The sequence below is a fragment of the Anolis sagrei genome, chromosome 6 (assembly GCF_037176765.1).
Source record: "Anolis sagrei isolate rAnoSag1 chromosome 6, rAnoSag1.mat, whole genome shotgun sequence".
In the NCBI taxonomy this organism is placed as follows: Eukaryota; Metazoa; Chordata; class Lepidosauria; order Squamata; family Dactyloidae; genus Anolis; species Anolis sagrei.
The window spans coordinates 129369913-129395377 of record NC_090026.1 but is presented as its reverse complement, the minus strand read 5'-3'; the positions used below and the strand labels follow the sequence as shown (position 1 = coordinate 129395377).

The 25465-nt window shown below is 43.9% G+C and overlaps 1 protein-coding gene across 1 annotated transcript in view; it reads right to left on the bottom strand.

Moving 5' to 3' along the window:
* PTH1R (parathyroid hormone 1 receptor) overlaps nt 1-23854 on the bottom strand; it is a 183658-nt gene extending 159804 nt beyond the window's left edge. Inside the window, exon 1 of the mRNA XM_060782697.2 lies at nt 22384-23854. Within this exon, the coding sequence (XP_060638680.1) occupies nt 22384-22461 (78 nt within the window). The 5' untranslated portion in view covers nt 22462-23854. The remainder of the gene's footprint in view (nt 1-22383) is intronic.
* Between the last annotated feature and the right edge of the window lie 1611 nt (nt 23855-25465).

The window sequence follows — 25465 nt, the reverse complement described above, 5'->3', positions numbered from 1 at the left end:
CTCTAGAACATGGCCATATAGCCCGAAAAAACCTACAACAACCCAGTGATTCCGGCCATGAAAGCCTTCGACAATACACTGTTTGAAATATATGGTCAGTGTAGATTCATAAAATACAGTGTGGAATAAGTTGCTGCCTTTGGGTTTGATGGAATCCCTTTCCTTCTCCGGAGGTTTTTAATCAGAGCCTGGAAATGTTATCTATTCAGAGGGCTTGGATGGTGCTTCCCTGCCCAGGTTGGACTAAATGGCCCTGGGATTGTCTTCCAACTTGAGGATTCTATGATTTCTTGTATTTGTATCACTTATGAGGGTTTGGTTTAATCTCTGGTTTGCTAGTAAAAACCAAATTACTGTGTTGCGAAATGATACATTTCTACGAGGGATATTTTTTAAGTAAGGTCCGTTTGAACATAAGTACACAACGAAAGTTTATTTCAAAAAAGTAAATTTATTTTCAGAAAGTACACACTTCACTCTATTTTTCGACATAGTTGCCAAGTTTGTTCAAAGACTTATCATACCTCTGAACCAATTTTAAAATCCCCTCTTCATAAAAACTTGCCGCCTGCTCCGATAACCAAGTGTTCACTGCCATTTTCACGTCGTCGTCCTCTGTTAGGAGTTTCGGGACCCAACGGGAGCACAGTTTCCTAAACTTTAGGTGTTCAGAAACAATGTTGTAAAGCACTGATCTCGACATGTCAGGAAATTCGTTTGAGAGACCTGTTATTGTGAAGTGCCTGTTCTCACGAATCCTCGCTTCAACTGAAGCCACCAAATCGTCTGTAATCAAAGAAGGGCGACCGGAGCGGTCCTCATCATGGACGCTGTTACGGCCATCTTTGAATTGTCGTACCCACTTATGCACTTTGCTTTCACTCATCACAGTCTCACCGTACACTTCACAAATCTGTCGATGAATTTCTGCAGCAGGCAGGTTCCTTGCTGACAAAAACCGTATCACTGAGTGAACCTCACATGTGGAAGGTGTGTTGATAGTCTTCAACATTTTTAAAGTACAGAACAGAACCGTACAGATTAGCTACAGAGCGGAAACTGAGCACAGTTGCTCCCGAGGCATGCCGGTACACGACGCACGCGCTCGTTGCGGTATGCATGCAAACTACTAGTGTCTACAACAAAATGGACCTTACTTAAAAAATAGTCCTCGCAAATGTTTGGAAAGCTCTGCCTTAGTGATGGGACCGTAGAATAGGCCCCTTTCCATTGTGGAAGTTTTCAAGCAGAAGTTGGACAACCTTATCTCTCAGAAGTATTTTTAGCTGCACATCCCTCCATGGCAGGGTTTGACCTAGATGGCCTTTGGGGGTTTTTTTCCATGATGCTAGCGAGGTTTCCCAGCTTGAAACACATGAGCCTTTATGGCTTGGCTGTGGTTCCTGGCAGGAAGCTCATCATCCTTTGCGCCCTCCGGCAGAAAAGGGTCTTAGGTACAGGAAGGAGAAACCAACACAAGCAACTTAATTGTGGCCTATGGGGGGGCATGAGGAGGGAGACCAAATAATGACTGGAAATGAGGCAGAGCGTGTGCCGAGGAGTCATATGATGGGCTCGTTTCTGCTCATTCATGCGCCGCATCATGTGACTCTCGGAAGGAAGGTAAACAGAACGAGGAGATGCTTCCTTGCGCTTAAAGCAAGGTAGGCTGGAAGTGGTTGATGCATTTGGACCAGGCATGGACAAACTTGGGCCCTCCCTCCAGGTGTTTTGGACTTCAACTCCCACAATTCCTAACAGCCGGTAGGCTGTTAGGAATTGTGGGAGTTGAAGTCCAAAACACCTGGAGGGAGGGCCCAAGTTTGCCCATGCCTGATTTGGACAGAGTTTGGAAATGGTCTCCCCTTTTAATGTACTGCAACTCTTCAAATTTTCCATACCAGCAGACTGGGGGTGCTAGGAATACACACACACACACACACACACAATATTTGTATACCGTCCTTCTCAGCCCGAAGGCAACTCAGGGTGGTTCACAGTTGGCAACATTTGATGCCTCAACAAGTAAAACAATCATTAAATACTGTTAAAAACATTAGCATAAAATATAAAAATATAAAAACAATATCGTGAGTGTCTCCTTGTTAAAATCGTTGTTCAATTGCATTGTCAGGTCATTTCATGCTTTCGTATAATTATGCTGGGTTAGCAAAAGCCTGCTCAAAAAGCCAGGTTTTAACCTTTCTTTGAAAAGTCAGGAGGGAGGGTGCCGATTTAATGTGCCTAGGAAGGGCATTCCACAGTCAAGGGGCCACCACTGAGAAGGCCCTGTCTTCCATCCCCACCAAACGTATCTGTGAGGAAGGCGGGACCGAGAGCAGGGCCTCCCCAGATGATCTTAGTGTTGTAGATGGTTCATAAGGAGAGATACGTTTGGATAGGTAAGCTGGTCCGGAACCATTTAGGGCAGTGTTTCTCAACCTTCCTAATACCGTGACCCCTTCATACAGTTCCTCATGTTGTGGTGACCCCCAACCATAATAGTATTTTTATTGCTACTTCATAACTGCAATTTTGCTACTGTGATGAATTGTAATGTAAATATCTGATATGCAGGATGTATTTTCATTCACTGGACTAAATTTATCACAAATACACGATATGCCAAAATTTGAATACTGGTGTGGTGTGTGGTTGATTTTGTAATTTGGGAGTTGAAGTTGCTGGGATTTATAGTTTACCTACAATCAAAGAGCATTCTGAACTCCACCAACAATGGCACACAGGACTCCCATAACCATCAGAAAATGCTGGAGGAGTTTGGTGGGCAGTGACCTTGAGTTTTGGAGTTGTAGTTCACCTACATTCAGAGAGCCCTGTGGATGCAAACAATGATGGATCTGGACAAACTTGGCATGAATACTCAATATGCTCAAATGGGAACCCTGGTGGAGTTTGGGGAAAATAGACCTTGACATTTGGGAATTGTAGTTGCTGGGATTTATAGCTAACCTACAATCAAAGAGCATTCTGAACCCTACCAATGATAGAATTGGCCAGAATTCCCATACAGAACCCTCACGACCAACAGAAAATACTGTGTTTTTTGGTGGTCTTTGGTGACCCCTCTGACACCCCTTTGCGACCCACCCAGGGGTCCCGATCCCCAGGTTGAGAAACACTGGTTTAGGGCTTTATAGGCACTTTGAATTGTGCCCGGTAGCAGATTGGCAGCCAGTTAACAACCTAGCTGCCGCACGTTGGACCATTTGAAGCTTCCAAACAGTCTTCAAAGGCAACCCCTTGTAGAGTGCGTTGCAGTAGTCTATACAGGATGTAATCAGAGCGTGGACTACCATGGCCAAGTCAGACTTCCCAAGGTACGGGTACATCTGGTGCACAAGTTAGAAGAATCGAAGTCTAAAAAGTGATAGTTCCAAGCAATCCAAAGAGTTTTAATTGCATTTCTTTTAATTCAATCCAGTTTAATTAATATCCCTCTTGAGTTGTGTGCTCCTGCATGGCAGGAACAGAGTTGGACTAGAGGCCCAACTGTATGAGTCTATGGTTCAATACTTGTAATGTAATACATCCATGCTTTGCCTTTCCTTACCCAGGTTCCTCTGTTTGTTATTCTGATTTAGGAAAGCTGCTCAAAGGATGGGACCAAAACAGACTGACATTCTATCCTAAACAACCCACACAATCGATAACACAAACACCGAGACACCTGAGCTTCTCTGACCATCTCTCCTTGTTAGCTTCCAATGCCTAGGCTCAGCCTTCACGGTCCAAGACTCCTTGTATTAATCCCCAAAGGCAACACCAGCGGGAATGGCTTCTCTTGTGCAAATAGAGAGTGTAAGGATAAGCCGCCCCCGAAAGAAAGCACCTGGGCTATTCAGGTGCAAAAGGTGAGCCGTTTAATGAGCCTCAACAGATCATAGAGATTGGTGAGATAGCGCTCAATGTTGTTGTTCTTTGGATTCCTAAATCGGGACGAGCCAATGTCCAGTTTTCACCGGCTTTGTCAGACTTCGGGCAAGTCAGAAGGAAAAACGTAGGAAAGAGTCTCAGAGAAGGAAAGGAAGGAGGCAATGACATCCTTGGGTAAGATGCTTGGGTTCTTCCTCCTCAGTTCCCAGCAAGATAGAACCATTTACCTGGAGAATCGGCCAGGTATATCCTCTCTGGGTCTCTGTGAGGTTTTTGGGACTATACGTTCATGTCCCAGTAGCATTCTCTCCTGACATTTGGCCTGCATCTGTGGGTAAGACAGCTACAACACACACACACACAAACACACCTGTGGAATGTCCAGGGTGTGAGAAAAAACCCTTGTCTATTTGAAGCAAGTTTAAATGTTGCCATTATTATTATTATTATTATTATTATTATTATTATTATTATTATCCCGCTTTATCTCCTCAAAGGGGACTCAGTTAATGAGCTTGAATAGCAATGATGAGCCATGAAGCTGCAAAATCAATCAGTGAGGGTATCTGCATAGAGGTGGCCTGGCCTTTGTTGCTTGGAGTCATCCTCTGTTTGGGCTAGAAGGAATGATCATCAAGTTTGCAGACGACACCAAATTGGGAGGGAGAGCCAATACTCCAGAGGACAGGAGCAGGATTCAAAACGATCTTCACAGATTAGAGAGACGATTGGCCAAAACTAACAAAATGAAGTTCAACAGTGACAAATGCAAGATACTCCACTTTGGCAGGAAAAACAAAATGCAAAGATACAGAATGGGGGACAATGCCTGGCTTGAGAGCAGTACGTGTGGAAAAGATCTTGGAGTCCTCGTGGACAACAAGTTAAACATGAGCCAACAATGTCATGCAGCGGCAAAAAAGCCAATGGGATTTTGGTCTCCATCAATAGGAGCATAGTGTCTAGATCTAGGGAAGTCATGCTACCCCTCTATTCTGCTTTGGTTAGACCACACCTGGAATATTGTGTCCAATTCTGGGCACCACAATTCAAGAGAGATGTTGACAAGCCTGAATGTGTCCAGAGGAGGGCGGCTAAAATGATCAAGGGTCTGGAGAACAAGCCCTATGAGGAGCGGCTTAAGGAGCTGGGCATGTTTAGCCTGAAGTAGAGAAGGCTGAGAGGAGATATGATAGCCATGTATAAATATGTGAGAGGAAGCCACAGGGAGGAGGAGGGAGCAAGCTTGATTCTGCTTCCCTGGAGACTAGGACGCGAAACAATGGCTTCAAACTTCAAGAGAGGAGATTCCATCTGAACATGAGGAAGAACTTCCTGACTGTGAGAGCCGTTCAGCAGTGGAACTCCCTGCCCCGGAGTGTGGTGGAAGCTCCTTCTCTGGAAGCTTTTAAGCAGAGGCTGGATGGCCATCTGTCAGGGGTGATTTGAATGCAATATTCCTGCTTCTTGGCAGAATGGGGTTGGACTGGATGGCCCAGGAGGTCTCTGCCAACTCTTTGATTCTATGAGAGGCCAGCCGATTACAGCAGAGGAGGTCTTTTGGTGGGAGGATTTGCTATCTGTTTCCAAAAAGGAAGAGAAGGACAGGCGGAAAGATCTGCAGCCTTTTCTGTCAAAGGAGTTCCCAAGACCATCAGAAACATGCTTTCTGATGGTCTTTGGCAATCTTATCTGCCAAACTGATATACATAGTTTAATTTACTCACTGTTTCACTTATATACTTAGAGGCTCTGGTACAAGCTATACCCTCTTCTGTGTGCTTCTATCATTCATCCCATTGAAAATAATGAAGTTATTCCCCATAAGTTAGATGTATCCACACGAAGGCCAGGAAGGTATCCCTGTAGACACATAGACTGTACCACATTGATTTTACTAAAGCAGCCTCACTGCAGAGATGGGATCCCTGCAGGCAATTTATTCTCTATCTGCTTCCACAACACAAGTATTGCTTGTTAGAGTAAAAGCCTTAATTCCACTCCGTGCAAAGAACAAAGCAAACTAGATATTACACACACACACACACACATACACGGGTTGAATGAAAAGTAATGCCTCCACCTTCGTTACTTGGGTTTGGATGGGAATATTTTAATAAATCAAACACAGAAATAATCCCTAGAATGTGCTCTTTAACGACCATTATTCACTTTCCCACATAATCACCAGATTGGATACATTTCTGCCAACAATGAACAAGTTATCTGAACCCGTCACGGAAGAAGTCGACACACTGTTTCCGCAACCCATCGTGCACAGATCTTCCGATAGCCAAGCAAAGCAATAATGTGACCCACACGTTCTTGTGAAATGCTGATTATGTTTGAAATTTCTCTCTGAGTGATACAACTATTGTCCTGAATCAGTCTGTCAACTGGGTTGTTGTAGGATTTTTCGGGCTATATCGCCATGGGCTAGAGGCATTCTCTCCTGACGTTTCGCGTGCATCTATGGCAAGCATCCTCAGAACTACCTCTGAGGATGCTTGCCATAGATGCAGGTGAAACGTCAGGAGAGAATGCCTCTAGACCATGGCCATTTGGCCTGAAAAAACCTACAACAACCCAGTGATTCCAGCCATGAAAGCCTTTGACAATACATTGTCAACTGTTTGCTTGTGAAACTCAGTGGTTGCTGTCACAGGACACCCAACTCTTTATTTATCACACAAGTCAGATATTCCCACCTCAACATCTTTAAACTTACTTGCCCAACGATGCACAGCACTCACATCAATACAATCACCATAAACAGCTTGCATTCTCTGATGAATCTCCTTTGGGGTGACACCTTCTGCTGTCAAGACTGCACATTGCTTAAGTCGCATTGACCGACCGTCTGTGCAGGGTTCCATACTTTTCACTTTAACACCACAACCGTTCAATGCTAAGGCTTCCTGCCAAAATGGAACTGTAGAGGAGAGTCTACTGAACAAGCCAGTACCTGCCGCATACCAGTACTGCCATCTGTTGAGGAGTTATGAAGGTGGAGGCATTACTTTTCATTGAACCCTTGTAGGTAGGTAGGTAGATAGTTGGAAAGATTATTAATAATTAGGTAATGAATAGGTAGATAGAAGATAGATAACAGATTAGATAGATAGGTAGTTAGATAAAGATGAGAGAGATGACACACACACATATATATACAGTGAGAGAGAGATTGATAGATAAAAATGGATAGATAGATTATTGATAGATTCTTGATAACATAGAGAGAGAAATTTAGTATAAATAGATGGATAAATAGATTGCATAGAGAGATGATGTATTTTGCACTTCAACAACACAACCGTTCAATGCTAAGGCTTCCCGCCAAAATGGAACTGTAGAGGAGAGTCTATTGAACAAGCCAGTACCTGCCGCATACCAGTACTGCCATCTGTTGAGGAGTTACGAAGGTGGAGGCATTACTTTTCATTCAACCCTGGTAGGTAGGTAGGTAGGTAGGCAGGCAGGCAGGCAGGAAGGTAGGTAGGTAGGTAGGTAGATAAATAGATAGATAGATAGATAGATAGATAGATAGATATGGATAGTTGGAAATATTATTGATTAGGTAATGAATAGGTAGATAGAAGATAGATAGCATAAATTAGATAGGTAGGTAGGTAGATAAAGATGAGAGAGATCACACACACACACACACACACATACATATATACAGTGAGAGAGAGATTGATAGATAAAAATGGATAGACAGATTATTGATAGATTATTGATAACATAGATTAGAGAGAGAAATTGAGTTTAAATAGCTGGATAAATAAATTGCATAGAGAGATGACGTATTGTGCACTTCAACAACACAACTGTTCAATGCTAAGGCTTCCTGCCAAAATGGAACTGTAGAGGAAGGTCTACTGAACAAGCCAGTACCTGCCGCATACCAGAACTGCCATCTGTTGAGGAGTTATGAAGGTGGAGGCATTACTTTTCATTCAACCCTCATGTGTGCCTGTGTGTGTGTATGAGACACATTGTTATAATATACCAAAAGAATGGGAGAGGGTTTGTTTTCGGACTCCGAAAGTCGCACTCAATCACTGTTGGTGATCTGCATTATTGATAATTCTGATGAAATATTCAAAGGAGGATTAAGCCTGAAGCCACGAGCCTCGGGGAAAACGGTGATTGCCTGGAAATTATCTCCTCGCTCTCTCTGTCTGTCTTATTGGTGTTTGGCATTCTGCTCAGATGTAGATACTCGTTTCCTTAAGGAGAGATTGCAAATTCGCTCTAATTCAATTACAGAGGGATCGTCTTTGAACCTCAAGCAAGTACCTCTGCCGCCGGACGCTCAATTTGGACTTGAGGTCAATGCCACGTATTTCAAAACCTGATTGCGCTTCCGCTTTGAGCAACAGTTCAGCCAGAAGAGTGCATTGCAAAATGCATTTCAAAGGAGAAAGAAATTCATAGAATCCTAGCCTTGCAAAGGACCCTAAAGACCCCAAAGACCTCATTCCGCTGTGCAGGAAGACACAATCCAAGCCCTCCCGACAGATGGCCATTCAAGCTTTGAAAACCTCTCATCTTAATGTATTGTCGAAGGCTTTCATGGCCGGAGTCACTAGAATCATAGAATCAAAGAGTTGGAAGAGACCTCTCGGGCCATCCAGTCCAACCCCATTCTGCCAAGAAGCAGGAAAATTGCATTCAAATCACCCCTGACAGATGGCCATCCAGCCTCTGCTTAAAAGCTTCCAAAGAAGGAGCCTCCACTACACTCCGGGGCAGAGAGTTCCACTGCTGAACGGCTCTCACAGTCAGGAAGTTCTTCCTAATGTTCAGATGGAATCTCCTCTCTTGTAGTTTGAAGCCATTGCTCCGCGTCCTAGTCTCCAAGGAAGCAGAAAACAAGCTTGCTCCCTCCTCCCTGTGGCTTCCTCTCACATATTTATACACGGCTATCATGTCTCTTCTCATCCTTCTCTTCTTCAGGCTAAACATGCCCAGCTCCTTAAGCCGCTCCTCACAGGGCTTGTTCTCCAGACCCTTGATCATTTTAGTCGCCCTCCTCTGGACACATTCCAGCTTGTCAATATCTCCCTTGAACTGTGGTGCCCAGAATTGGACACAATATTCCAGGTGTGGTCTAACCAAAGCGGAATAGAGAATGGGGAGCATTACTTCTTTAGATCTAGACACTATGCTCCTCTTGATGTTGTTTTAGGTTTTTTAGGTTTAGGTTGTTTTAGGTTTTTTCGGGCTATATGGCCATGTTCTAGAGGCATTTTCTCCTGACGTTTTGCCTGCATCTATGGCAAGCATCCTCAGAGGTAGCAGCGCCCAAACACGAATCAAGGAACATGAAAGGCACTGCAGACTACTTCAACCAGAGAAGTCAGCCATAGCAGAGCACCTGAGGAACCAACCTTGACACAGCATATTATCTGAGAACGCAGAAATGCTGGACCACTCCAACAACCACCATGTCAGACTACACAGAGAAGCCATGGAAATCCACAAGCATGTGGACAATTTCAACAGAAAGGAGGAAACCATGAAAATGAAAAAAATCTTGCTACCACTCTAAAATTACAACAGCAAAACAACAGAGAGGAAACAAACAAGCACATCTAATCACCTCTCAACAAAAGATTGCCCCAGGCACTGCCAGGCTATCAAATGCTAATCAAGGTGGTCAGTTGAAACATTCACACCTAGCTCCAGCAGACAAGAGTCCTTTGTCCCATCCTGGACATTCCACATTTTCATAGTTCCAACAGACCTCACTACCTCTGAGGATGCTTGCCATAGATGCAGGTGAAACGTCAGGAGAGAATGCCTCTAGACCATGGCCATATAGCCTGAAAAAACCTACAACAACCTCTCATCTTGTTTCGAGACAGCCATGAATGATTTTTGTGCTAGACTGTAATACTAAGTCACCTTGAGATCTTCTTTCTATTTTGCAGGGTTTAGACCAGGCATGGGCCAACTTTGGCCCTCCAGGTGTTTTGGACTTCAACTCCCACCATTCCTAACAGCCTCAGACCCCTTCCTTTCCCCCCCTCAGCCATGCTTGGTCTAAACATTTCAGTACAAAAACAAATCCAAATGCAAAGCAACCTTCCTGACCCAAAAATAATCTTGCAATGTTGCCAAGTAAAGAGAAGTAGATACAGGATTTGGTTGTGTAAGGTGACTGTTTTCTGCGCAAAGCTTTCTTTGTGCAAGATTGTGTTGTTTTGCAAGTTCCTGCTTTGTGGGTAGAAAACAGCAATCTTTATTTTAAACAGGCACACGCTTTGCCGTAAACCAGTGTTTCTCAACGTGGGGATCAGGACCCCTAAGAGGGTCATGATGGGGTGTCAGAGGAGTCACCAAAAATCATCAGAAAACACAGTATGGGGGTTCTGTGTGGGAAGTTTGCCCCAATTCTATCATTGGTGGGGTTAAGAATGCTCTTTGATTGTAGGTGTAATTCCCAGCAACTACAACTCCCAAATGTTAAGATCTATTTCCCCCCATACTCCAATAGTGTTCACGTTTGGGCATGTTGAGTATTCATACCAAATTTGGTCCAGAGTAATCATTGTTTGAGTCCATTGTTGGATGTAGGTGAACTACAACTCCCAAACCCAAGGTCAGTGACCACCAAACCCTTCCAGTATTTTCTGTTGGTCATGGGAATTCTGTGTACAAAGTTTGGTTAAATTCCATCACTGGTGGAGTTCGGAATGCTCTTTGATTGTAGGTGAACTATAAATCCCAGCAACTACAACTCCCAAATGTTAAGATCTATTTTCCCCATACTCCAATAGTGTTCACGTTTGGGCATATTGAGTATTCATACCAAATTTGGTCCAGAGTCATCACTGTTTGAGTCCATTGTTGAATGTAGGTGAACTATAAAACCCAGCAACTACAACTTCCAAATAGCAAAATCAATCACCCAAGATATCAAATGTGGCCGTATCAGGTATTTGTGCCAAATTTGGTCCAGTGAATGAAAATACATCCTGCATATCAGATATTTATATTATGATTTATAACAATAGCAAAATTACAGTGAGTCTACCCTAGAATCATAGAATCTTAGAGTTGAAAGAGACCTCATGGGCCATCCAGTCCAACCCCATTCTGCCAAGAAGCAGGAATATTGCATTCAAATCACCCCTGACAGATGGCCATACATCCTCTGTTTAAAAGCTTCCAAAGACGGCGCCTCCACCCCACTCCGGGGCAGAGGGTTCCACTGTTGAACGACTTGTTGAATGAATGCAGTTTGGCAACACTTTAACTCCTGTGGCTCAATGCTACAAATCTTGGGACTTGTAGTTCGATGAGACGCCAGCACTCTTTGGCCTTGGTCAAAGTACAACTCCCAGGATTCCATAGCACTGAGCTAGGAAGATAAAGGGGTGTTGGAGTGCATTCATTCCACAGCAGGGTGTTAGGAATTGTGGGAGCTGTAGTCCAAAACATCTGGAGGCTGAAGTTTGCTCATGCTTGTTCTGCAGTGTAGATGCATCTTTTGCCTTTACTTGGGGAAGAATCTTAATTTCTTCCAGAAAGTGGTAGCAAATGCTGCAAGCGTTATATCTTGTAAAGAATCTGGCTTAAAGAAAAGAACAAAGTAGTTTTTGTTAAGACTTATACATCTTTATTTCCTACTTTTCTTTCACTATATTGTTCCACCTCTTTTTATGTATATAGCATTTTTGTTGTTGTTAATAAAAATTAATTATGAAGAGAAAAAAAAGAGATATGAATGCATTTTGCTACAAGCATTATATTTTACAGAGATATGAATGCCACCAATGCGATTTTGCAAATGTAGTCTTCGGGAAATTTCTTTCCCATTCTGAAAAGGTATTCAGTACCTCTCTGCAAATCCCTCCAGCTGTGGTTTCGCCTGATCTGGACTACAACTCCCACAATTCCTAACAGCCGGATTGTGGGAGTTGTAGTCCAAAACACCTGGAGAGCCAAAGTTTGCCCATGCTTGTTCTACAGTGTAGATGTGTCTTGTGCCTTTACTTGGGGAAGAAGTTTAATTCCTTCCAGAAAATGGTAGCATATGCTAGAAGCGCTGTATCTTGCAGAGATATGAATGTGGTTTTGCAAATGCAGTCCTTGGGAAATTTCATTCCCATCCTGCAAAGGTGTTCAGTACCTCTCTGCAAATCCCTCCAGCTGTGGTTTCGCCTGATCCAAGCTCACAATTGGGATTTGCGTGCAATTTAGGCTGAGGTTTTGCAGACCTCGGAGCTAGCAAAAAGGTCAGGGTTTGATATTTGTAGGGAAGGAAGCATACGGTAGAGATGTATATAGCAACGATCTGGACATTGCAGAGAAATTAACTCTGAGGAAGATGCAAAGAGGAGGATGCAGTCACAAAGAAAGATGGTTAATGCATAAAGATTCCTGAGAAGAGGAGCAAAGAAGAGAACCTACGGTACTCTGAGCATTTTTGTCCTGTTGACTCTTATGATGCATCTACATTATGGAATGGATGCAGTTTGATACCACTTAAACTGCTATGGTTCAAGACTATGGGATCCAGCGAGCTGTAGTTTTACAAGATCTTTACTCTTCTTTGCCACAGAGTGGTGGCACCCACCAAACTGCAACTCCCAGTATTCCATAGCAATGAGCCATGGCAAAGTGGTATTGAACTGCATTTATTCTACAGTGTGGATGCACCCAATGAGTTTCGCTCTGGTGAAAGAGCAGATCAGATTTCAGGCTGAAAAGTCCTATATGAAAGAGGGATCTTATGCAGTCAGACTTCTGTATCCATGGATTCTGTATCCATAGATTCAACCATCCACGGCTCTAAAATAGTCAAAGTATCATTCCAAAAATCCAACCTTGATGATGCCAATTTATATAAAAGGATACTATTGGCATCGAATGTTTGCCTCTTTTATTGGAAACCCTGAGTTCCCAGGGGAGATCGAGCAATAATAATAAAGTATTATTATTATTATTATTATTATTACACGACACCATTGGGTATCGTGGGACTTGAGCATCTGTGGCTTTTGGAATCCACAATGGGTACGGGAACCAAATCCCAGTGGATACAAACCCTCCTCTATACATCTTTCAATCAGTCTAAAAAGTGGTAGATAAATAACTATCTCTATCTTATCTATACACAAAATATACAAGTGGGGCTTGGCTCTGGAAGTTGTAGTTCACCCTTATCCAGAGAGCCCTGAACCCAGGCAACGTCACATCTGGGCCACACTTGGCACACAGATCCAACATGGCCAACTGTGCATACAGGTCTAGTTTAGGGGTGATTGTCCTTGGCTTTGGGAGTTGTAGTTCACTCTTATCAAGAGAGCCCTGAACCCAGATGATTATGGATATGGGCTAAACCTAGCACACAGACCCAACATGGCCAACTGTGCATACAAGTCTGGTTTGGGGGTGATTGTCCTTGGCTCTGGGAGTTGTAGTTCACCCTTATCCAGAGAGACTGAACCCAGACAATATCACACCTGGACCACACTTGGCATACAGACCCAACATGGCCAACTGTGCATACAAGTCCGGTTTGGGAGTGATTGTCCTTGGCTCTGGGAGCTGTAGTTCACCCTTATCCAGAGAGCCCTGAGCCCAGATGATATCACATCTGGCCCACACTTGGCACACAGACCCAACATGGCCAACTGTGCATACAGGTCTGTTATGGGGGTGATTGTCCTTGGCTCTGGGAGTTGCAGTTCACTCTTATCCAGAGAGACCTGAACCCAGACAACATCACATCTGGACCACTCTTGGCATACAGACCCAACATGGCCAACTGTGCATACAGGTTCGGTTTGAGGGTGATTGTCCTTGGCTCTGGGAGTTGTAGTTCACCCTTATTCAGAGAGCAATGAACTCTGCTGACTATGGATCTGGACCAAACCTGGCACACAGACCCAACATGGTCAACTGTACATACAGGTGGGGCTTGGGGGTAAATGACCTCTGATCTGGGAGTTGTAGTTCACCCTTATTGAGAGAGCACTGAACGCAGCGGGCATCAGATCTAGACAAAACCTGGCACACAGATCCAACATGGCCAACTTTGAATACTGGAGGGGTTGGGGGTGATGGCCCACAATTTTGGGAATTGCAGTTCACCCACATCCTTATGCGTTTTCTAATAGGAACATTAAAATAAAACAACAGGAAAGACTGGCTTTTTTCGAAGACATATTGCTACAAATTACCAAACTGATATTACCTAACACCCCAAAACAAACAGTGCCTTTTCCAAATAATCCAGGCCAACATAACATACTGGAGGATTTGGGGGAGGAATGACCTGCCTGCATGGGAGTTGTAGTTTACCCTGCATCCAGAGATATTACCAAACTTTCCAAAACAAACAGTGCCTTCTCAAGTCATCGAGGCATCGCCGGGTCCCCAAATTAGTAATAAATAAATAAATCATGCAATTTGAGGATCTGCAATTCTAAAATCTGAAATGCTCCAAAATCCAGATTGCTTTCTAATGGTTCAATGTACACAGACTTTGCTTCAGGAACAAAATTATTGAAAATATTATATATACAATTTTCTCCCGACTATGTATATAGGTATATAGGAAACAGGAATGAATTTCAGTTTTAGATTTGAGTCCATCTCCAAGACATCTCATTATGTAGATAGAAATACTCCAAAACAAATCGTAAACGCTTCTGGCTCAATTTCGGAGAAAGGATCTTCAACCTGAATATGCTTCATGCGCAAAGTCCAGGCTTGGTTAACTGCTCACCGGTTCCATCAATAAGTAATAAGGATGGAAATTATATTTGAAACTATTAGGGAAACGGGTGAAAAAAAAGTGTCCCTTGAGCGTCAAGAAAGTCTGACATGTTATGAAATATCCTGGAATGAAGTTAATCTTTGCAGCTTGACATCCGTTCTGTGAAACGTTCATACACGGTTGTTTTGCACAGAAAATTGGAGGGGATTTTTTTTTCTAGATAGAGAACAGCATTTCTTTGTGCATTCGATTCAGCACAGAAGGTACAACCTATTTTGTGCATTCGAAAAAGCTACTTTCTGTGCAAAAACATGAAATCATTGCACAAAATAGATATCGAACTGCAACTAGACTCCTAAAAGCATGCAATTTTTCAAGACCGTCTTGCAAAAAGAAAGAAAGAAAGAAAGAAAGAAGATGGCTAGAATTGCTCATTGCTTCCTTGAAGAAGAAAAATGGTGATTAACTACATCCCTGTTAAGTAGCCATTTACTACTAGATACTTAGATAGATAGAGAATGATGGATGGATGGATAGAAAGATGGAGAGATAGATAGATAGATAGATAGATAGATAGATAGATAGATAGATAGATGTAACAAACTTTAAAGCATGGAATTAAAACATTCAGAAGATGGAGTTGAACCAAAACTTTAGAAGAGATTCTGAACAATAACAACTATAGGAAGCCTTTTTTCTAGGCTAGATAGATAAATAGAAAAATGGATAGATAGATAGATAAATAGATAGATAGATAGGGAGAGAGATAGAAAAATAGGTAGAGGTAGCAAACCTTGAAACAGAGAATTCAATAGTCAGAAGACTGTGTTGGGAGAAAATGTTAGAAAAGAATCTGAAAATAAAGACTATAGGATCCTTTTTTCTAAGATATATACTAACATAGAAAAATAGATAGATAGATAGATAGATAGATAGATAGCTGAATAGATAAATGAATAGATAGATGGATAGAAGAATAGATAGATAGAAGGATGGATGGATGGATGGATGGATAGACGGATGGACGGACAGAAGGATAGGATAGGATAGGATAGGATAGATAGATAGATAGATAGGACAAAAGGATTGAAGGACGGAAGGATAGAAAGATAGAAAGAAAGAAAGAAAGATAGATAGATAGAAAGATAGACAGATAGACAGATGGAAAGTAGGATAGATAGATAGATAGATAGATAGATAGATAGATGGATAGACAGATGGATAGAAGGATAGATAAATAGATAGATAGATAGATAGATAGATAGATAGATAGATAGATAGATGGATAGATACATAGATAGATAGATAGATAGATGGATAGAAGGACAGAAAGATAGATAGATAAAAGGATGGATAGATGGATGGATGGATGGATGGATGGATGGATGGATGGACAGAAGGACAGAAAGATAGAAAGATAAATAGATGGATGGATAGATGGATAGGATAGATAGAAAGATAGAAAGATAGATGGATGGAAGGATGGATGGATAGATGGATAGATAGATAAATAGATAGATGGATGGATGGATAGAAGGATAGATAAATGGAAGGACAGATAGGTAGGTAGATAGATACTGGTAACTTTAAAGCAGAGAATTAAAACAGTCGGCAAACAGAGCCGAGAGGAAACTTGAGTAGAGAATCAGCACAATACGGACTACAAGATCGTTTCTTTTCAAGGAGGGTGTTTAAAAACAAAGTGTGTTTTCCACTCGGCACTTGTGGGAAACAGACGGTTGTGTTTAACTATTTTCCATTTTTTTAAAGGCTTTCTCTCTCTGAGCTCACAACAAGCCAATGTGACAGAAAAGAAAGTTGTGTCACTCCAGCCCCGAGCGTACAGCCATAATACCCATTCAGATGTTGTTCCAAGAGTCCCCTGAATGGCAGGTTGTGGCGTGTTGTTGTGGGTTCTTAAAAAGATGGCATGAGTTGAAAGTTTTCTACAAAAAGGATGCCTTTTGCTCATGTCCCAGAGGAAAGGACTGGCATATATCTAGATGAAGTATCTGTCTCCAAACAGAGAGTCCCAACGGCAGAGAGATCACGATCATGTATTTTCAAGTGTTTGGAAATATGCATGATGTTTGCTCGACTGTCAAACCTCAATCCATTTAAAAAATACAGCAGAATGTGTCGGGGAGGATAGCATGCCACAATTGCAAATACACAAGCCTAGATTCACATCAGTGTCTTCTGCTAAAGAGATTTGGTGGACCACAGAGAGGACACTACACAATCCAGCAACTCTGGGTGCATCTACACTGTGAAATTAATGCAGTATGACATGGCTCAGTGCTATGGAATAATGGGTTGTGTAGATTTACAAGGTCTTTAGCCTTCTCTGTCAAACAATGTTGGTGTCTCGACAAACCACAACTCCTACAATTCCAAAGCATTCAGCCATGGCAGTTCAAGTGGTGCCGAACTGCCTTAATTGTGCAATGTAGACACATCCTTAGTCTCTAATCTTGTCAAGAAGGAGACAAATATTCTGTTTTATTTATTGGGAGTGGAAAACTTATCCATAACCTTCACCAAATATGATGTCAATGATCTACCCAAACAAGAAAGGTTCAGAAGTTGAAGATGAAGCCAGAAGTTGAAGGAGATGGAAAGGACAGGTATGCATCTCAGAACATAGGTAGAAGCAAAGGACAAATGGGAAGCTTTGGGAAGACATTGCTGGGGATTATCACCAATACATGGTGGTGATCCTCATTGGAAACAACCCAGGATGGTCTATTATTATATTAAGTTACACTGCTAGTTGGGCTGTTTTGTTCTGGCAACTTTTCCTAAGACTTGCAAATTCTCTCCCATGTTTCTGATTTTGGAAGGGTTTGGTGGGCACTGACCTTGAGTTTTGGAGTTGTAGTTGCTGGGATTTATAGGTCACCTACAATCAAAGAGGCTCTGGTGGATCCTCCATCTCTGGTGGCTTATAAACAGAACCTTGATGGCTATCTGTCAGGAGGGCTTGGATTGTGCACATCTGCCTAGCAGAAGGGGAGCTGACAGATGGTCCTTGGGGTCTGTTCCCAACTTATTCTTTTGAAGGCTTTTCAAAAAAGTTTTGATGGCCATCTGTCAGGAGTAGAATTTCTCAACCTTCCTAATGCCGCAACCCCTTGCTACAGTTCCTCATGTGGTGGTGACCCCCAACCATAACATTATTTTCGCTGCTCCTGCATAACTATAATTTTGCATCTGTTATTAATCATCATGTAAATATCTGATATGCAGGATGTATTTTCATTCACTGGACCAAATTTGGCACAAACACCCAATACAGCCAAATTTGAATACTGGTGGGGTTGGGAGCACATTGATTTTGTCTTTTGGGGGTTGTAATTGCTGGGATTTATAGTTCACCTACAATCAAAGAGCTTTTTTAACTCCACCAACGATGGAATCAAACCAAACTTGGCACACAGAACTCCAACAGAAAATACTGGAAGGATTTGGTGGGCATTGACCTTGAGTTTTGGAGTTGTAGTTCACCTACATCCAGAGAGCACTGTGGACTCAGACAATGATGGATCTGGACCAAACTTGTTCACATTTGCCCAAATGTGACAATTGGTGGAGTTTGGGAGAAATAGACCTTGACATTTAGGAGTTGTAGTTGTTGGGATTTATAGTTCACCTACAATCAAAGAGCATTCTAAACTCCATCAACGATGGAAATGAACCAAATTTGGCACACAGAACTCCCATGACCAACAGAAAATGCTGGAAGGGTTTGGTGGGCATTGATCTTGAGTTTTGGAGTTGTAGTTCACCTACATGCAGAGAGCACGGTGGACTCAGACAATGATGGATCCGGACCAAACTTGTTCACATTTGCCCAAATGTGACAACTGGTGGAGTTTGGGGGAAATAGACCTTGACATTTAGGAGTTGTAGTTGCTGGGATTTATAGTTTACCTACAATCAAAGAGCATTTTAACTCCATCAACGATGGAAATGAACCAAACTTGGCACACAGAACTCCCATGACCAACAGAAAATGCTGGAAGGGTTTGGTGGGCATTGATCTTGAGTTTTGGAGTTGTAGTTCACCTACATCCAGAGAGCACGGTGGACTCAAACAATGATGGATCTGGACCAAACTTGGCACGAATACTCAATATGCCTAAATGTGAGCACTGGTGCAGTTTGTGGGAAATAGACCTTGACATTTAGGAGTTGTAGTTGTTGGGGTTTATAGTTCACCTACAATCAAAGAGCATTCTGAACCCCGCCAATGATATAATTGGGCCAAACTTCCCACACAGAACCCTCATGACCAACAGAAAATACTGTGCTTTCTGATGGTCTTTGGTGACCCCTCTGACACCCCCTCATGACCCACCCAGGGTCCCAACCCCCAGGGAGTTCAGGAGGACTTGGATTGTGTGTTCCTGCATGGCCAAATGGGGTTGGACTGGATAGCCCATGGGGCCCCTTGCAACTTTCTGGTTCTCTTGTATTTCCCTGGGACTACAGAGCATTTTTCACATGCCCTCAGCTACACCTGAGTGCAGACTTCCATGGGACCAAGTGGAACTTTTCTCCCAAAGGAGATGGCAGTTGCTCAGCTTCAACCCAATGCCAATTAGTTTAGTAGTTAAATCCTCAGCATTTGGTTGGGTTTGTGCCCTCAAGCAGGTGTTTACGATGGCAACCACAGCACCAGACCTTTCCAGGAGGGCAGAATTGATCAGATTCATGGGGTAGTGGTGATGCTGGACCACAAAGTCATCCTTTTATACAGTACAGAAACCAAACTTCTTCAAAGGGAGCCCTTTGTGCCTGACAAATCTCATGCTTCCAAATATGCATTCGGGGCTATTGTTGATTTGACTGGCGGGCGAAAACACACCATTAAAATTGTGCAGAATTTATGGTGCCAGTTCCTCCAGGTACGTGACTTGTTGAAATGTGCACGGTCAATGGGGATCTGTGTTTGGAAATTGACATTAGGTTTATCCTGATGTGACATCGTCTGGGTTCAGGGCTCTCTGGTTAAGGGTGAACTACAACTCCCAGAGCCAAGGTCATTCACCCCCAAACCCCGTATTTATATTATGTGTATAGGTAAAGTATAGTTATTGATCTATCACTTTTTAGACTGATTGAAAGACATATAGAGGAGGGTTTGTATCCACCGGGATTTAGTTCCCGAACCCAAAAGCCAGATCAGAATGAACAATTCCACATGGACTGCCAAAATCGTGTTCAATTAGTGGCTTTTAAAGGAAACGTTGCTCACCGATGGGTCTATGGACTGCAATAAATGTTGTTGTTGTTATTGTTGTTGATATAAATGCTATACCAACTTTAATGCTGATTAAATGGAAAGCCCATGAGGACTGAAGAACCTTGTCTAAGAAAATCCAATGCAATGAATGGGGCTGACATAAGTTGACAAGCAACCTGAAGGCATCTACACACACAAGATCTGACCTTGGTTCCTTTTCCGTAAACGCTGCAGGCTTAAACTCCCAGAACGTGAGGAAGAAGTGCCTATTGGGACTATCTAGCTGAGCTGGTTGGGGGATTCTGGGAGGGACAACCCAAGCCTAGAAGGATTGCCAAGGAATCCCAAATGCTGTCAGCTTCACTTCAGAGGAAGGAACTGGCAAAATCATGTCCAGGTATCCCTTGCCTAGGTCAAGCCTACAAAACTCATGGAGTTGCCCTAAGTTGACAGCCATTCGATTCTCTTGGAAGTTGAGGTTCTAGTGATACTTTCCAAGCTGATTTCTCACAGCGTAAACATTGCAATTCTACATAGTTTGGCTAACAGTACCATTTTTTCTGCTGAAACAATTCCAGCATATAAACTTTGGGATTTTTTTTTCACGTCAGGAGCGACTTGAGAAACTTCAGGTCGTTTCTGGTGTGAGAGAATGTCTGCAAGGACGTTGCCCAGGGGATGCCTGGATGTTTTACCATCCTGTGGGAGGCTTCTCTCATGTCCCTGCATGAGAAGCTGGAGCTGACAGATGGGAGCTCACCCCGCTCCCCGGATTTGAACTGCCGACCTTTCGACTTTGGAGTTATACCAGTTCCTTCAGCCATGAGAACGGGGAAAAGTAGAGGCAAGGATGAAGAGCGAGGGTTAAGAAGTCATAGCAAAAAGTCGTCTCACAAAAGAAGGAAGGAAGGAAAAGGGAAAGAAAGAAAGAAACGTGTAGGTGAGAAAAAGAAGGAATGAAGAAAGGAAAGAAGGAAGGAAGAAAGAGCAAGGGTTAAGAAGTCATAGCAAAAAGCCATCTCACTAAGGAAGGAAGGAAGGAAGGAAGGAAGGAAGGAAGACAGAAGTGTGTGGATGAGGAAAAGAAGAAAGGAAGGAAGTAATTTGTGGGTGAGAAAAAGAAAGAAAGGAAGAAAGGAAGGAAGGAAGGAAGGAAGAAATGTGTGGGTGAGAGAAAGAAGGAAGGAAGGAAGGAAGAAGGAAAGAAAGAAAGAAATGTATGGATGAGAAAAGGAAGGTAGGTCGGAAGGAAGGAAGGAACGAAGAAATGTGTGCGTGAGAAAAAGGAAGGAAGGAAGGAAGGGAAAGAGAAAGAAAGAAATGTGTGGGTGAGGAAAAAAAGGAAGGAAGGAAGGAAGGAAGGAAGGAAGGAAGGAAGGAAGGAAGGAAAGAAGGAAGGAAGGAAGGAATTTGTGGGTGAGAAAAAGGAAGGAAGGAGAGAAGGAAGGAAGGAAAGGGGGGAAAGAAAGAAAGGAAGGAAGGAAGGAAGGAAGGAAGGAAGGAAGAAATGTGTGGGTGAGAGAAAGAAGGAAGGAAGGAAGGAAGAAGGAAAGAAAGAAAGAAATGTATGGATGAGAAAAGGAAGGTAGGTTGGAAGGAAGGAACGAACGAATGAAGAAATGTGTGCGAGAAAAAGGAAGGAAGGAAGGAAGGAAGGAAAGAAGGGAAAGAGAAAGAAAGAAAGAAATGTGTAGGTGAGGGAAAAAAGGAAGGAAGGAAGGAAAGAAGGAAGGAAGGAAGGAAGGAATTTGTGGGTGAGAAAAAGGAAGGAAGGAGAGAAGGAAGGAAGGAAAGGGGGGGAAAGAAAGGAAGGAAGGAAGGAAGGAAGGAAGGAAGGAAGAAATGTGTGGGTGAGAGAAAGAAGGAAGGAAGGAAGGAAGAAGGAAAGAAAGAAAGAAATGTATGGATGAGAAAAGGAAGGTAGGTCGGAAGGAAGGAAGAAATGTGTGTGTGAGAAAAAGGAAGGAAGGAAGAAAGGAAGAAAGGAAGGGAAAGGGAAAGAAAGAAAGAAATGTGTGGGTGAGGAAAAGAAGGAAGGAAGGTAGAAGAAAAGAAAGAAAGAAATGTATGGATGAGGAAAAGAAGGAAAGAAGGAAGAAATTTGTGGGTGAGAAAAAGAAAGGAACGAAGGAAAGAAGGAAGGAAAGGGGAAAGAAAGAAAAATAGAAATTCATGGGTGAGGAAAAGGAAGGAAGGAAGGAAGGAAGGAAGGAAGGAAGGGTGGAAGGGTGGAAGGGTGGAAGATGGAACTTTGTGGCCCTGCACTTTCGGATCTCTCAGCGACGGATTCACTATTTGTTGAGCCACATGTGTAAATACTAGCCTGCAGAAATCTGCCTCTAGCAATGTTTAGTTTTCTTTTTTGGGAAAGTCAACACAAGTTCCTGACAGTGCAGGCTCTCTGCTTGAGGGGCAGGCCAGGCTTGCTCACCCCAGGAGCAGGAGCAGCATCCCCAAAAGAGAGAGAGAGAGAAAGGCAGGCCGAGGGCCACTCACTCACCACAGCGTAGACCGAACTCAAGAGGGAGCAGCAAACCATCAGCCCCAAACTGTGGCAGAGCAGCAGGGAGGGTCCCATAGCCAAGGCGAGAGGGTCCCCGTCACATCCACGGGCGAAAGCGTAATCCTGGGTCGCTTTGGGAAACCGGTGCGAAGCCCCCCGAATCCCTGAAGTTGTGGGGAGACGAGAGCAAGGAGCAACCCCCAAGCTAGAAGGCCAGGCTTTGGCCCAAGGCTTTGGCCCGCTTCCTCATGGCGGAGAGTTTGGACAGCCCCCCAAAAGCAGCTCAAAAGGAGGAAGGGGGAAGGAGGAGAGGGTCCATAGGGCGGGGGGACCCCGGTGAGGCTCCCCAGAAGAGATGCTGCAGGAGGAGGAGGTAGTGGTGGCTGCCTTCCTTCAGGGCGCACATGGGTCCCACAGCCAGGAGGGGAAAGCGCAATCACATCCACATGTCCAAGCTCCAGTTTCCTCCTCCTTCTCTTCTTCTTCCTCCTCCTCCTCTTCTCCCTTCTTCTTTTTTGAAAAGGGATGCAGTGGGGAGGGAAGTTCAAGCCCTTTCTTTGTCAAGCCCAACACCCCCAAAAGGGGAGGGACAGAGATGTGAGGACAGGAGGGGAAAGGAGGAGAAGAGAGAGAGAGAGAGAGAAAGGAAGGAAGGAAAGAAGGAAGAAAGGAGAAGGGGGGAAACAGATGTATTTTTAGCTCAGCTTCCCCGCAAAAGTCTGAATTTTGCAAAAAGGCGGCCGCAAATGCAAAGGTGGGACTTGGAGACACGTGTCCGCTTGTGTCGGGATTCAGACGTTACCCTGCGCGCTGGGAGTCGAGTCTCTTCATGGATGGAGAGGGAGGCGAGTCCTCAAGTTCCCTCCTTGTCTTTGTTTCTCTTCCCAAAGGGTCTCTTTCAACATCTGGGCGAAGAAGGAGAAGGAGAAGAAAGGCGTGGAGTCCCGGTTCCTCTCCAAGGAGCGCCTTGGCTTTTTTGGGAAGATGGAAGGAGGAGGAGGCGGAAAGAGAGAAGGAAAGAAGCAAGCCAAGAGGATTCCTTCTCCTCGGACTTTCCTCTCCGGTTCCTGGCCTTTCTGGGGGGCTCTCCAAGGGGAAGGAATCTGCAAAAGGTTGAGAGGAAAGCGAGGCGTCCAGGGAGTTGTTTCGCCTCTTCCTCCTCCGCTTGGTTTTTACGCACAGGCTTCCCTTTTTCCCCCTTCTTCCTCCTCTTCTCCTTCTTCTTTTTTTCCAGCGGCGCTGACAGTTCTGTTGACTTGCCCCCAGCGCCTTCCAAAAAGGGGAGGGAGGGGTGGCTCAAGGGGGGAGGAAAAGGAGAGAAGGAAAGTCGGCTCCCGGAGTTGGAGAAGGAGAAAGGAAAAAAGGAGGAAGAGGAGGAGGAGAAAAGGGAGAAGGAGGAAAAGGAGGAGGAGGAGGAGGACAAACCGCGGCTCAGTCTCTCCAGAAGTCCGTCCGAAATGGGAAACCAGAGGGAGCGAGGGAGAGAGCGAGGGATGGAGGGAGGGAGAGAGGAAAGAAAAAGGAGAGATGGAAGGACGGAAGGGAGGTAGGAAAGGGAAGGGAAGGAAGGAGGAAGGTGAGGAAGGAAGGAAGGAAGGAAGGAAAAGAGGTCGGTAGGAAAGGAGGGAAGGAAGGAAGAAAATGATGGTAGGTAGGAAAGGGAAGAAAGGAAGGGAGGGAAGAAAGGAGGGAGGGAAGGAAGGAAGAAAGGAAGAAAAGAAGGGAGAGAGGGGAAAGGAAGGAAGGGGGGAAGGAAAGAAGGAAGGAAGAAAAGGAAGGGGGGAGGTAGGAAAGGGAAGAGAAGGAAGGAAGGAAGAAGGGAGGAAAGGAGGGAGGGAAGGAAGGAAGAAAAGAAGGGAGGTAGGAAAGGGAAGGAAGGAAGGGAAGGAGAGAGGGAAGGAAGAAAAGAAGGGGGGAAGGAAGGAAGGAAAGAGGGAAGGAAAGAAGAAAGAAAAGAAAGGAAGGGAGGTAGATAGGGAAGGAAGGAGGAAGGGAGGGAAGGAAGGAACAAAAGTGAGGAAGGGAAAAGAAAGGAAGTAAGGAGGGAAGGAAAGAAGGGAGAAAAGGAAGGAAGGAAGGAAGGAGAGAGGACAAGAGATTCTGTTTTCTCTCCTAATACAAGGAATTGAGACCTTTCCTAGTGATCCCATCCCTACAAGCCACTTTCCCTTGCAAAGTTTCTCCCAGGGACCCCAGAGATCATCCAAACCAACTTTAGAAGGTGTTCAGTTGCAACATTTACACCTACCCCAAATAGGCAAGAGTTCTTTCTCCCACCCTGGACATCATTCCACAGACATATAAACCTTATCTTCATATATTTCCAACAGACCCCACAACCTCTGAGGATGCCTGCCATAGATGTGGGTGAAACATCAGGAGAGAATGCTTCTGGAACATAGCCAGACAGCCCGGAAAACTCACAACCACGAACCATGAAAGGCGGAAAACCTAGGATCAGATCCTGGGGTATAGGGCTTGTCTGGAAGGGCCTTGGATATGTAGGGAGTTAGCCATGCACGCCCATATTTCCCCAAAAGTAAGCTCTGCTGTGTGCACACACATATATAAATCAATATGTGTGTGTTTATCTGTCATTCTGTGCCCATACAAACCTCTGTTTTCAATCATTTTATTAAATGTATAGTATCCACTGGTGCAGTGAGTTAAATCGCTGAGCTGTTGAACTTGCTGACCAAAAGGTTGGTGGTTTGAATCCAAGGAGCAGGGTGAGCTCCCATTGTTAGCCCCAGCTTCTGCCAACCTAGAAATTTGAAAATATGCAATGTGAGTAGATCAATAGGTACAGCTTCTGCAGGAAGGTAATGGTGCTCCATGCAATCATGCAGGCCCGATGACCTAGGAGGCGTCTATGGACAATGCTGGCTCTTTGGCTTAGAAATTGAGATGAGCCCCACCCCCAGAGTTAGACACAACTGGACTTAATGTCAAGGGGAAACATTGAAAGGATATTTACTAATATCCTTCTGAGATGCAGCTTTTATATCTTTGCATCTAGGTAAATGTCACCTAGACATTATAATTTGGAGAATCCTGAGGTCTCCTCAACCTAGGTGGA